General features: G+C 40.4%; 2 protein-coding genes across 2 annotated transcripts; both read right to left on the bottom strand.

The window, feature by feature from the left end:
- Positions 1–490: 490 nt before the first annotated feature.
- LOC124059175 (extracellular calcium-sensing receptor-like) lies at positions 491–5,186 on the bottom strand. Its single transcript, XM_046388998.1, has 7 exons — positions 4,900–5,186; positions 4,107–4,401; positions 3,727–3,977; positions 3,266–3,461; positions 1,790–2,011; positions 1,469–1,592; positions 491–1,389 (listed from the first exon to the last, which is right to left on the bottom strand). Exons 1-7 carry the CDS (start codon positions 5,184–5,186, stop codon positions 491–493), a joined length of 2,274 nt encoding a protein of 757 aa, XP_046244954.1.
- A 3,243-nt stretch (positions 5,187–8,429) lies between these two features.
- LOC124059174 (extracellular calcium-sensing receptor-like) lies at positions 8,430–12,372 on the bottom strand. The gene is made up of 8 exons (XM_046388997.1): positions 12,143–12,372; positions 11,656–11,950; positions 11,411–11,497; positions 11,034–11,303; positions 10,183–10,458; positions 9,790–10,017; positions 9,587–9,710; positions 8,430–9,502 (listed from the first exon to the last, which is right to left on the bottom strand). Exons 1-8 carry the CDS (start codon positions 12,370–12,372, stop codon positions 8,589–8,591), a joined length of 2,424 nt encoding a protein of 807 aa, XP_046244953.1. The 3' UTR covers positions 8,430–8,588.
- Positions 12,373–13,571: the final 1,199 nt, after the last annotated feature.

Genomic DNA, 13,571 nt, shown 5'->3' with positions numbered 1-13,571 from the left:
TTTCTACACATCGGAGAAGATGCCCTTACTCTGTGGTAGTTGATGTACTCTTGTCCAAGTGGTGTGTCCTTGACCCCGTGTGTTTAAGATGATGTGTTTACAAGTTATCATTGTAAACACATCATTCAACCTCTTGTACTGCTACACTTAAATCTTTGCCAAATTGCATCTTAAATAAATAAAATGTGTTGTTTATATTTTTAATATATTTTAATATTTTTAATATTATATATATATATATATATATATATATATATATATATATATATATATAATTCTTTTATTGTTCTGAAAGTAGACATTATTTAGAACATGGCAAAACATATTTCACAACATTCCAGTATTGATCATTAAAAATCATTTAATTTACTTGTACAAAGATATACTGAAACAACTAGGTGAAAAACGTGCTGAATGTGTGCAACAAACGCTCTACAACTATACATTTTATGATGTATCGTAACTCTGTCAAAACTTCAGATATCTGATGTTAATTTTTGTTCATTAAATGTTTCTTTGTGTTTTTCTCTGGTCTAAACAATATGATGAAACACTTTGGAGCAAATATACACAGAATCAATCCAAAACTGGAGGCCAGGATGGCAAATATCTCCACAGCCACAGTAAATTTCCCAGGAGAGCTGACATACGCTGGGATAAAGGTGATCCACACTGCACAGAATATCAACATGCTGAAGGTGATAAGCTTGGCTTCATTAAAATTATCAGGTAGTTTCCGTGCTAAGACAGCTAACACTAAGCAAAAGGCAGCCAGCAGGCCGATGTACCCGAGCACAGCCCAGAACCCAATATCTGAGCCCAATGCACACTCCAGGATGATCCTCTCTTTGTATGTGGTTAGATTATTCATTGGAAAAGGGGGACTAAGGACCAACCAAATGGTACATATTAAAACTTGAACAAATGTAAAAGACACCACAGTCATTCTTTGCTGTGGAGGACCAAACCATTTCATGACGTTACTACCTGGGAGTGTAGCTTTGAAGGCCATCAACACAACTATTGTTTTCCCAAGAACACAAGAGATGCAGAGGACGAAGGTGATCCCAAATGCTGTGTGGCGCAGCATGCAGGACCACTCAGTGGGTGCTCCAATGAATGTCAATGAACATAAGAAACAGAGAGTCAGGGAGAAGAGCAGCAGGAAGCTCAGCTCAGAGTTGTTGGCCCTGACAATAGGGGATGTCCTGTGATGAAAGAACACAGCCGCTGTTATAATGGCAAGACAGGCACCAGCAACTGAGAATGCAGCCAGGATGATTCCGAGGACCTCGTCAAAGGAAAGAAACTCTACAGACTTGGGGAGACAAGTGTCTCTCTCTTCGTTAGGCCAGAACTCTTTGGGGCAAGGGAAACAATCGGGAGAATCTGAAAAACATGAATTAATAAAGGCTTTTAGCAGTAAAATATTTGATGTTGTAGTTATGCATTAGAAACAAAGCGTTACCTGTAGCATTGCTAATCTCTCCCTCAGGACACAGTATACAATCATAACAGCAGATGGGTTTTCCTTTCTGCAGCACTTTACGGGTTCCTGGACGACAGCTGTCACTGCACACTGACACAGGGACCTGTACATAGATACAAACTCACTAAATTCTATGAAGGCTCCGGAATAAAACCATCTGCTGACTGAGACAACTCAGCTCTTTGTCTTTGTACCAGTATTGGGTAGCAGGTAGTAAATCGTAAATCTGACTCATAATGACTGATGTCTGTTGATTGACAAGGAGTAAAAAAGTTGTGAACTTTCCCCATCTCTCCTTACTTGTGTGCTGCCCTCCACCCAGATGAGGTCCCTGTTGATACTGAACTCCTGGCCTGCCGACAGTGATGCATCATAGAAACCTACTGTCACCATCTCAGGGCTGCCACTTTCACTCTTTTGCCAGTTTACCAGCTCATATGTGGCCACAGGATCCCCATTGGCATCAAATGACACGTCATAACCATTTTGGGAAAAATTTACTTTCTTCAGATGAGTGAGAACCTGTGTAGATGAAGTAAAGTAAGACAATGATGGAGAGAAAGGAATATTTCTTTTATTCATTTATATTACCGTGGGGAACAAAGAGCATTGGTGTGTTCGCTTGTTCCTTTTGACTGACCTCTCTGGGCTCGATCCTGGTGATTTTGTCACACTGAGTAGTAGAATTTGTTTCCTGACACACTGAATTATGAATGGCATGTGCTATTGCATAAACAGCCTTGTACACCATGTTAGTGATTCGGAGCTGAGATGTGTCAGTGTATGGACTCTGGAGCGTCTGTATGTCTTCAGATCCATCACACACTCTCTCATCCACGGCTGCAGCTGAAAACACACAGAGACAGAAAAAGTGTTTTGTGCTTTCACAAAATGTTTGCATTCCAGTGTGCTAAACCTTTAAAGATCTGATCCTCAAATTGCCTGTGAGGTTAAATAAAACAAATATCATTGCTGTTGTGAATTATTTATTTAATTATTTTTTTTTTTCCTCAGATAAGTTGATCTTGTTTTAAACTTCTGGCCCACCAGCAGTGATGCATCATACAACCCTGCCATCACAGTAAGGTTTCTTAAGTATTGCCTCTCTCACATCTTTTGTCAGTTAACCAGCTCATATCAGGCCACAGGATCCCCGCTGGCATTAAATGGTACATCAGAACCATTTTGGGAAAAATTATCAGCTGACCTCACCTGTTTTAATGTGGGTAAAATACATAAAAAGACCTCAAATCACCCTCATTATAATAACCTAAATTATTATACAGCTTCTGCATCTTCTTCGTATCATTATTATTATTATTTTCTTTCTTTAGCTTTGTGGCCTTGAGCCTGTCGATAATGTGTGCATTCAGGATTTCAATTTTAGTATAAACCACTGCAGCCAAGTTCAGACAAAATCTTTATCATAATAGCAGAGGATCTGAGTCTGACCTGAAACCACCAAATTACATTATTCATGGAAACCTTTTGTCCACTTCATGTATTTATTCAATATTCAAATAATTCCTTCTCAATAGGAAAATGTGGTGTGATTTTAAAGCAGCTGATGACTGAACACATCAAGTTCCACTCGAATATACAGTCAACAAAACAGCACATTTACAAGGCCCACATGTGAATAACACCACTGTTAAAGGTCATTATTGCTGGCTCACTTTTTTTCAGCCTGCAGTTGAATGCACTTTCCCAGAACTCAGTAAGCACTGGAGAGGCAGCCACTTTAGTGGGAGAGAGATCCAGCAAGAATTCTCTCACACCTGGAATGACAGATCGCTGAATCCCAAATCCAATGGCTCCAGCACAGAAGCTGAACCTCAGCATGTCTTGGTTGGTTACCCAGGCCTCACTGCCTACCCACTGACGAGGAGGGGAGGGCTCCATTGACAGCTCCTCCAGCAGAATCCTCAGTTCTGTAGATGCTGTAAATGCCACAATAACCACTGCTGTTGACCTGAAGAGACATGAGTAGATTATATGGTACAATGTGAGCATCAATATCATTAAAACAAAGTAAGATACTGATTTGCTCTTTTGAACATACAGTATAGGTGTCAGACTATTTCTATCAATATCTGCAGTAAATGTGAGAGAAATAAACATCATGAAAGACAATTTGTCTCGGAGTTAAGAACAATATTATTCTTGACTAAACATTTTTGTATGCACAGGGTCAGTGTCACAAAAAGAACAAAAAGCACAATCAGTGATGTAGAAACCTGCGGATGACGTCTGCTACTCTCTGGATCCTGCTGCGTGGGTGGGTCCGATAGAAAGATTCAGAGTATTCCACACAGATCCCCTCCTTCTGGGCTGCTTGCAGGAAAGTCGCCATGCCGTTATTGCCATAGTCTGAATCCGAGCGGACAGCACCTATCCAAGTCCAGCCAAAGTGTTTTACCAGCTTGGCCAATGCTTCAGCCTGGAACTGATCACTCGGGATTGTTCTGAAGAAACTCGGGAACTGCTGCTTATCGGACAGACATGCACAAGTGGCAAAGTGGCTCACCTGAAAGAAAACAGCAGTGTGATTCTTTAACAGGAAAGAGAAAAAAATCATCACTGATCTATAATAAACACAGCAATTCAAAATATTTACTTGAGGAATGTCAAAGGCCCCGATGAAGCGTGACATGCTGATGGATGGAGTGGAGCTGGACTCACCGATGATAGCCATCACCATACCTGACCGTGAGCAACTTTCACCTGTGTAAAACTCCGGGTCGAGACCATTTAATAGCTGGAATGCCGCTTGCACCGCCTCGGGCACTGCAGTGCACGAGTCGTGGATCTGATAACCAAGTTTAATGCCTGGCAGCAGCTCTGACCTGTTGTTAATCTCCTCGATGGCAAAGATCATTGCACGTGAAAAGCGCAGTTCACGGTGGTCGATTCTGTACACAGACACAAATGTCACTGTATAATCATATAATATTCATAGTTATGGATAAGATAACTCCACTGCATCTTTGAACCCAAAATCATCACAGAACTACCTGACATTCACAATTCAAAACACAGGATTAGACATCAGTCCAGGAATTTTAAGCTTGGACTAAGAGTCACCAAAATTGAAACTGTATGTTCTTTTTATTAACTATTTAAAAAAAAGTGTGAAAAAATACAACATTTTCATTTAAAAAAAACAGATTTGTTCTTTTTCACACTGCCACACTCACATTTCTGTCAGCGTAATACCTGCACCTTATATGGCATGATACCAAGTAGAGACTTGTAAACAATAGAGTAAAAATTTGTAAAAATTAGAGTGTGATTTTTAAATTTACACTGTAAAGATTGCAAGTAGGTCATACTATCTTTCACCATGTAAAACATTTCTATGCCCATACATTCTAAGGTATTCCCATGGAACACTTTTCGCTCTTACCAACCTCCCTGTGCACTTCAGTGGTGCAGGCATGGTGGTGTAGTTATTCTCCGCTGTTTGTTTGTAGTGGTGTATAGAGAAAACTCCCCCAATAACAAAGTCTCCATCCATTGAGAATGCAGGCAGACGAGCAGTACCCTGAAGCTTACATTTCACAGAAGAGACCTCAGTGCTGACCCCAGCACCAGTCCTATCCTCTGTAAGCCCAGCCCTTTGTTTCAAGGTAGCTGAGTTCAGCTCACACAAACTCAGAGACAGAATCAGGCCAATGAGCAGAGCTGAGATCTCCATCCCTCATGTGTATGTGTGTTGGCAAACTGTATGTTCTCTGTTTTATATAGATTTTCATTCAAAAGCTTCCCTCCTTCTGCTGTACGTCAGCTCACTACACATCAGAGAGAGTACACCCTTAATTTGTGGCTGTAGATGGACTCTTGTCCAAGTTTTTCTTCTTCCCGTTGGTTGGCATGTAAAATTAATTCTCTTTATCAGTCCCTTTTTCCTTCCTTCTTTTTTAAATTCTCCATTTTAAACAATAGATATCTTCCCTGTCGTACTATTTGCTCCCATACCGTTGTAACCCAACAAACACAAATCTATAAACAGATGTTTGGGTGGTTTAATCCCTTATGAATCACAAGATTCATTGCTGAACTGAGGTATTTATTATAAATCATTTTTTCCAGACACAGATTTTACTAACACATATTTGTTGTGAATTTAAACGACAGGTGATCATGTAAAACAGGCATATGCTGTGCAAAAAAATAAAATAAAATCTTGCCTCAGTGAACACTCAGAGGCTCAGATTTTTCCATCATACACATTTGTATACAGCAGCATTTAAAACACAGGCGGTAGAATGTTTTTTTTTTTTGCTTTGACAATGATATGAGATTATTGTGCTTTCTTTTGTGTTTATTATTCTGTTTTGCTTTTTTTATTATTGAATACACATTCCTGCAAACATGCATTGCAGAAACCCACACACTACCATTCAAAAGTTTGTAATTATCTGCCACAAAAATTTGAGTCTGTACAGTTACATGGGTGAGAGAACTACTCTATATTTTTACATGAGCTTTCATGCTTTTGGGATGGTCAAATTTGTCTTTTCAAATCTATTTTATTTTGTATTAAAGGAAGGAAGGCAGTCGTGGATCAGCGGTTAGGGTGTTGGACCCGTAACCGGTGGATCGCTGGTTCGATTCCCCGTCCCGGTGTCCATGGCTGAGGTACCCTTGAGCAAGGTACCTAACCCCCACTGCTCCCCGGGCGCTGCACGCGGTCGCCCACTGCCCCGGGTTTGCTGTGTGTGTGTGCACGTCACTTGGGTGGGTTAAATGCAGAGAACAAATTTCGTTGGAGTGAGTTCCCTCCAATGACAAGATATGTCACTTTCCTTTCCTTGCGCCAGGAAAAAACATGGCATAATAGTTCAATCAGACTGACAAGTGAAAGGTTAGAGTTGAGTAGTTGAGCGTCAGTTAAATAAGCATCTAAGAAATCACGAGTTGTTGGTAACACAACTGATGCTGAACATCAAAATTTGTGCAGATTTAAGTAGGAACAATTCTTGCTTTAGTGTCAAGTGCACAATAAAGCCTAATGAATTTGATACAATTATTATAAAAACTGTCTGCCCTATAGGATTAACATTAACCTTAGATATATTGGAATTTGGGTCACTGATTATAAGCTAAAAATCACAGTTTTAATCTATTCATTCTAACCACTCAGGGACCCAAAATATTTAGAACTTGTGCCATTGTGCCAAATTGCAACGCTATGGGACACAGGATATTTTACACTGTTCTGGACTGGAAAACAGCTAAATGGTAATGGAAGAGGGAGTTGTTTACAATAGTCCTAAATAGAGCTAAAATATAATGCAGTATTTTGTGTCTGAATTATACTGTTTCTGTTATTGCACTGTTTTCCACGTCACAGGCAAAACTGGGGACCTGGACGTGCCACCCACTGGCATCACAGACTGGTTCTGGTGATGTGGAACGTCTCCTCCCTAGTGGGTAGGAAACCCGAGTTGACACAATAGATGAAGCACTACCAGCTAGATATAGCTGGGATCACCTACTAAACATACAGCACTGGTTCTTGAACCAAAATCCTCGAGATGGACTGAAATCTGTCCCTTTCTGGGGTTGCCCAGAGTGAGTGGCACTGGGAGGGTGTGGGGATCCTCACAAGTCCCCTGCTGAACACTGCTTTGTAGGAACTCACTCCAGAGAATGGAAGGGTTGCTTTTATGCGGTTGCATGCCACCAAGGGGAAGGCTGTGACTGTTGTGCATGCTTACGCACCAAATGGCAGCACAGAGTATTTAGTTCCCTTTTAGTTTCTGGGTGGCATCCTAGAAAGAGTTCCACTTAGGAAATCAACACTTCTACTGGGGGAACACTCATGTGGGCAACAATGGAGAAACCTGGAAGGGGGTGATTGTGAGGAACAACTTCTCTAATCTGAACTTGAGTGGAGTTTTGCTAGTGGACGTCTGTGCTAGCCATTAATTGGGCCATAACAAACAGTATATTTAAACTTAAGGTGGCTTATAAGTGTACTTGGTATTAGCCCAGGACACCTGGGTGAAGAGAGGAACACAGCTTTCACTTGATGACCACTTGGGGTGGATGTGGCAGTTGAGATTCACCCCAAGATGCTGAAGATGCTGGAGTTTGGTGGGCTGTTTTGGCTGTGTTGCATGGAGGTTGAGGACAATGCCTGTAATGTGATATGGTGGTCCCATTTTCAAAAGAGGGTCTGAAGTGTTTGCCCCATTGATCGAGGTATCACACTGCCTAAGCCCCCTCAGGAAAGTTCACTACAGTGTAGAAAAAGTACAGTATTTTCTCAGAGAGACAGTGGAGTGTAAGCATTGCATGACGTGAAAATACTGGAGTAAAGTCCTTGGAGAGCATTACCCAATTTGGAAACATTTATAGTTATTACAAGTTGATTAAGTGTGATGAGGTATATAGATCAAAGATCTACTGATCGACATTGATCTACTGATATGTTGATATTACAAACATCTTGGAATATGTTGTTAAAGCATGAGCAACTGCTAAGTAGATTAAACTTAATTTACAGAGAAATTAGCAATGTGACTGCATGCTGACATGATGGAAGTCATGTGTCCTACAGGAAAAAGCAATCTGAATTGTCATTCTATAACAGCTTGAAATACGTTGAAGATACAAACCCATAACATCCCTAAATCCCCAAAAAGTCAAACTACTATTGTTTTGAAACTTGTGTGACTTATGGTGCATTTTCTGTTAAAATTCCAATCAACAGGCCTGGCTATAACAAGTGTGTCTTCTCCAGTTGTTATCAGCATCTATAATACTAAAGCACTAATATTGAAACACCAGAAACACAATGATGCGTCAGCAACATATTTCTTTAATCTCATTTCTATCATTATTTAAATTCCCATTCATGTTATATTTTACAGCAGGCTAGACAACAATTTGATCAGAAAACGAAAATAAATGCAAAATATCATTATTTGCAGTAGACTCTGACTGTTGTGTTCATTTATATTTAATGACGTGGTAATTTTAGTCTCAGCTGGGTTATTGGGCTATATTGTCTTGTTTCATGTCTTCTCAGAAGTGACTGTATGTAATTATGAACTTATGAGCATCAGTGCAGTATAAACAAAGTGAAATTTTATGACTTTGTGGTGCCTCGACCCATGATTGCTTTCTTGGTGTTCCTCTCTGGCCTCAGCAGGATTATGTAACATTTGGGTCCAAACAGTGCTACCAAGAGACCAAAACTGGAGGCCAGGATGGCGAATACCTCCACAGCATCTGCATATTTACCTGGAGAGTTGACATAAGCAGGGACAAAAGCCACCCACACAGCACAGAAGATCAGCATGCTGAAAGTGATGAGTTTGGCCTCATTGAAACTATCTGGAAGTTTCCTTGCCAGAAAAGCTAACAGGAAGCTGAGGATAGCCAGTAAGCCAATGTAACCAAGTAAAACTGCAAAGCCAATTGTGGACCCAACTGCACATTCATAAACTATTTTGTCATTGTGGTACTGAGTGTTTTTATGAGGAGCTGGTGAGGAAGACACAAGCCAAACTGTGCAGATTGCTGCCTGAATAGAAGTAAGAACCATCACTGTCCCTCTCTGCTGCATAGCACCAAACCATTTCAGACTGGCTCCACCTCCTGGTTTGGAAGCCTTGAACACAGCCAGAACCACCATAGTTTTCACCAGAATACACGAGACACAAAGCACAAAGCTGATCCCAAATGCTGCATGTCTCAGCTGGCATGTCCACAGTCTGGGACGGCCAATAAACAGCAGCGAACACAGGAAACATAACTTAAGTGATGCTAAGAGCAGGAAACTCAGTTCTGAATTGTTTGCACGTACCATGGGTGTGCTGTGATGATAGGTGAAGATGCCCAACACAACAGCACAGATACATGTTCCCAGCAAGGATGTGCTTGTCAAGCAGATACCCAGAGGTTCATGGTAGGAGAGGAACTCTGTTTTCTTGGGAACACAGTGGTCACGCTGGGAGCTGGGCCAGAAGTCCTCTGGACAACTGGTACACTCCATTGAGTCTAAGGCCAACAAGAGTTGTTACATGTTAATACATGTTTAGATTATGCTTTAAAAGTTAATATTTAAAAAAAATGTATGCTAACCAGTATCATTGCTGATCTTTCCCTCAGAACAAGGGATGCAGTCAAAGCAGCACACAGGTTCCCCTTTCTTTCTGGCCACACGGGTACCTGGAGGACAGCTCTCACTGCACACTGACCGGGGTGGCTATGAGGGTATATGTTATACAGTTAGAGAGTCAGTAATCCATGGGGAAAAAATAGATGTCTGAAAAATCAGAGGTAACCTTTTTAGATTCAAAGTTCCAGAAGATTTTGTCTTCGTCAATTGTGAGTTCTTCACCTTTGAAGTCGGATCTCTTAACCTCACCCACACTCTGAACTTTAGTTCTCCCATCTGGGAGCCACAGCCAGTTCATGATATCATATATTGGTAAGGCATCGCCATTCTCATCAAATGACACTTGATCACCAAATGATGTGGTGAAATTAACCATTTGCAAATAATGTACAAGCTGAAAGTGGATGAAAGTGGACACATAGCTATGCATGACATATTGGTATTAATGACAAATGACAAAAGTTTCAAATTTTCTGCAACGGAAAACATCACTTAGTTGACATCTCCTGATGTAGTACAGGCTTTAAAAAAGATAAAAAGGTGAAAACTAATATCACACCTGCCATGGCGCCATTTTTTGCAAATTGGCACAACTGTGCCCGCTGAAAGGACCTTTCCCAGGAACACAGCGCAACATGTCATCAAGGGCATGTGCCAGTGCATACACAGCCTTGTACACATTATACTCTGGCCTGAGTTCTGACACATCCAAAAGCTCAGTGGCCACACTCTCTAGATCTTCTTGTCCAGTGCATAATACTCCCCCAGTTTCCATCCAACCTGCTGGAGGTGGTACAAATCTACACTGGAATGTGTATTCCCAAAACTGTTTCACCTGAGGAAAGAAAACCAAATTAAAATGATGATGACAGTGACATTTCAGTGGTGATCAAAAAGAGACGTAAAGAATAAGGCCATCACAATGCTGTTTCCATAGCTGTTGTTGTGGTGCTGGTCAGGACGTATTTGTAAGAGGAATTCCCTGAGGCCTGGTATTTCTCCTCGACGGATGGCGATACCCAGTGTGCCAGCCAGGTATGGCATGAGCTCGGGGGTCTGGAGTACAGCTACTGCTGTCCAAGCTTCACTGGCCATCCACTGCCGGCCTGTCACATTCTGCCTCACCACCTGTAGTTTGCATGATACTAAATATGTTAGTTCACACTTCAGTGTCACTGAATTGAATATGCACAGTTGTCCCTTACTTTTTTGATTACACCTGTTTTTATCCAAGATAGTAAATGCAAACTCTAAAGTTTGCTTATTATATCAAATCATCTTTGGAGATGAGGATTTACAGAAATTGAAGTAATTCCATCATTCCAACATCATCATTATCAACATTATAATCACTCTTAATTTCCAGTTTCCAACATTAATATCTTTTTCTTGTTTTTTTAAAATTCTTACCTCTCCCATTAGGTGAATCATGTGACTCTCGTGTGCAAACACAATGACCACACGAGCTGTGGATATTTTTATCAAATCCACAATCCTGCTAAATTCATTCGGGTCATTGCCCCAGGGTAAAACCTCCAAATAGGCCAGACACCCTCCACCAGACTCAGCCAGGTCAGATTGGAAGGATCGGGCAGCATGAAGTCCATAGTCATCATCACTGACGAGCAGACCTACCCAAGTCCAGCCAAAGTGTTTTAGAATCTGAATCATAGCACGCACCTGCGTGAATAGACAATGAAAAAAAAGAAAAAAGAAATGAGTGTGCATGTGAGTATTTGCACAGACAATGTATCTAAATCTTGGGAGTATTTACACAGGATTATTACCTGGAAAGTATCACTTGGGATTGTTCTGAAGAAAGATGGAAAGCGTTGCCGATCACTTAGGCAGGGACATGTGGAAAAGTAGCTCAGCTATGAGAGTGTATGCACAAAGGGGATTCATTTCAAGCAGGTAAGTTGACCCATTCAGTAAACTTGGACAAATTCAACATGCAGTTTCACTAAAATAGAGCACATCAAAATTTCCTCTCTGATAACAAGTGGAAGAAGAGAGAACATAAGAAACTTACAATTGGCACTTTGTATAAACCTATGACGCTTGACATGGCAATTGTAAACGTTGAATATGAATCACCCACAATCCCCAGGACTGGAGGGCTCCCCACACAGGTATCATCTAAAGCAAACTGTTCCTCTTGACCACTGGCAAGTGACAGTGAAGCACGGAATGAAATTCCAAGTGCGGCACAGCTATCATAAAGACTGTATCCCAGAGTCACATTAGGTAGCAGGTTGGAGTTTCTGTTGATTTCATTAATAGCAAAGGCCATGGTGTGAGCATGCCTGAACCCTAGAATATCAAAGCTAACACACAAAATGTCAACATTAAAACATAACAAATTATGTGAGGGTTGTGAGAACTCTCTTTCTACCCTAAACACTCTGATTTAAATAGAATAATTAGCACACATTTTGCTGTATGTGTGTGTGAGTGTGTGTGTGTGTGTGTGTGTGTGTGTGTGTGTGTGTGTGTGTGTGTGTGTGTGTGAAACTCACCCTTGGCACCTTGGCTGATTCGGCTCTGTGGTGAAGGAAAGTTCGGGGAAGGCAGGTGAGTAGTGGACCTCAAACAGCCCACCCAGAACAACATCACCAGCCATGTGCATTCCATTGAGATAAAACCTTTTCCTTAATTTACAAGATAAGGAAAGAGAGGAAAACACAGGCAGTAGCGCAGAAGAAGAGAACAAAAACAACATACACAGGTTTTTGTCACCAAATGCCATTGTAACTGCCCTCCTCCTTTTACCTGTTTCCTTTTGGAAAGTCGCTGAATTTTATGTACAGGACTGTCATCTTCCTCACCCTTTACGTCATTGTTGTAATGTTAATCTTTAACTCCACCCATTTTCAAAGGTGATGCAGATGCAGGACCCAGTACACAGTTATTAACTGTTAATGGCCTGAATGGAAATGGTATGAGATAATTAAATCAAGTCACTTGATTGAAGGTCCACTTCTTCAGGGATTTTGTTCATGTTTCAAATACACACGTCAGTAACTGAATAAATTTGTCGTTGTTTTTTTTTAAATAAACAACCATTCCAACTAAAAACCAACTAAAATAACAATACACAGCTGTCAGTCAGCCAACAAACTTTTTAACATACGTAAAGCTTTATTTATGGTGTCCAGTAGGTGGCAGCAGTATACCAAGCCATTTTCTAATTAGTGTCACATTTACAGATGAGTGGCAGCAGTTTTTGAAAGTAATTATAACTTCAGTATAAAATTTCACACATTTATTAAATACCAATGTTTACTAATACTTTATAATATTTACTCTTCATATTATTGTTTGGTGTAAGAAAATGCAAAAATTTTAAGCTAAATTTGAATGTGAGAATTCAGAAGAATTTTTTTTATATATTTCTATATACTTTTGTGGATTATTCCAGTTTTTGCTTTGCATTTTAGTATTGATTGGTGTAATCAAACAAAGCGTTACACTTAACAATCATTAAATCAAATACTACTCATTTATTTCCTTCAGGTTTTTAATATGTTTATGGGAAAAAAGAATATGGAGGAGATGAATGGTATGCCTTTATTTTCCTTTTATTATAGTCATCTCTACAAAGACTCAGAGTTCATGTGAGCCTCATCTTGTCCTCCCTAAAGTGTCACTGCTTTGTCACTGCTTTTCATTGTGATTGGTTGATTAACCAATGACTCCATACACCGATGAAATGAAGCATGCATCACATTTTTCTATATAATTTACTTCACTAGCCAGTTGGAGTCTCTGCTGGAGAACCATGATCTCCAGCACACACGCTGTCTTTATGGGGTTGACATGGACACTGTACTGGGGCTTCAGGCTGGTTTCACCCTGGCTACTTCTTTTGGCATTATATGGGCTTATTTTCCCAGTATTCTCTGATGTTCTGAAAGTTGCAATGGAAAGGAGCAAACTGAGTTTAGA

Source organism: Scatophagus argus, chromosome 5 (assembly GCF_020382885.2).
Source record: "Scatophagus argus isolate fScaArg1 chromosome 5, fScaArg1.pri, whole genome shotgun sequence".
Lineage (NCBI taxonomy): Eukaryota > Metazoa > Chordata > Actinopteri > Scatophagidae > Scatophagus > Scatophagus argus.
This window is presented reverse-complemented; position numbering and strand designations above follow the sequence as displayed.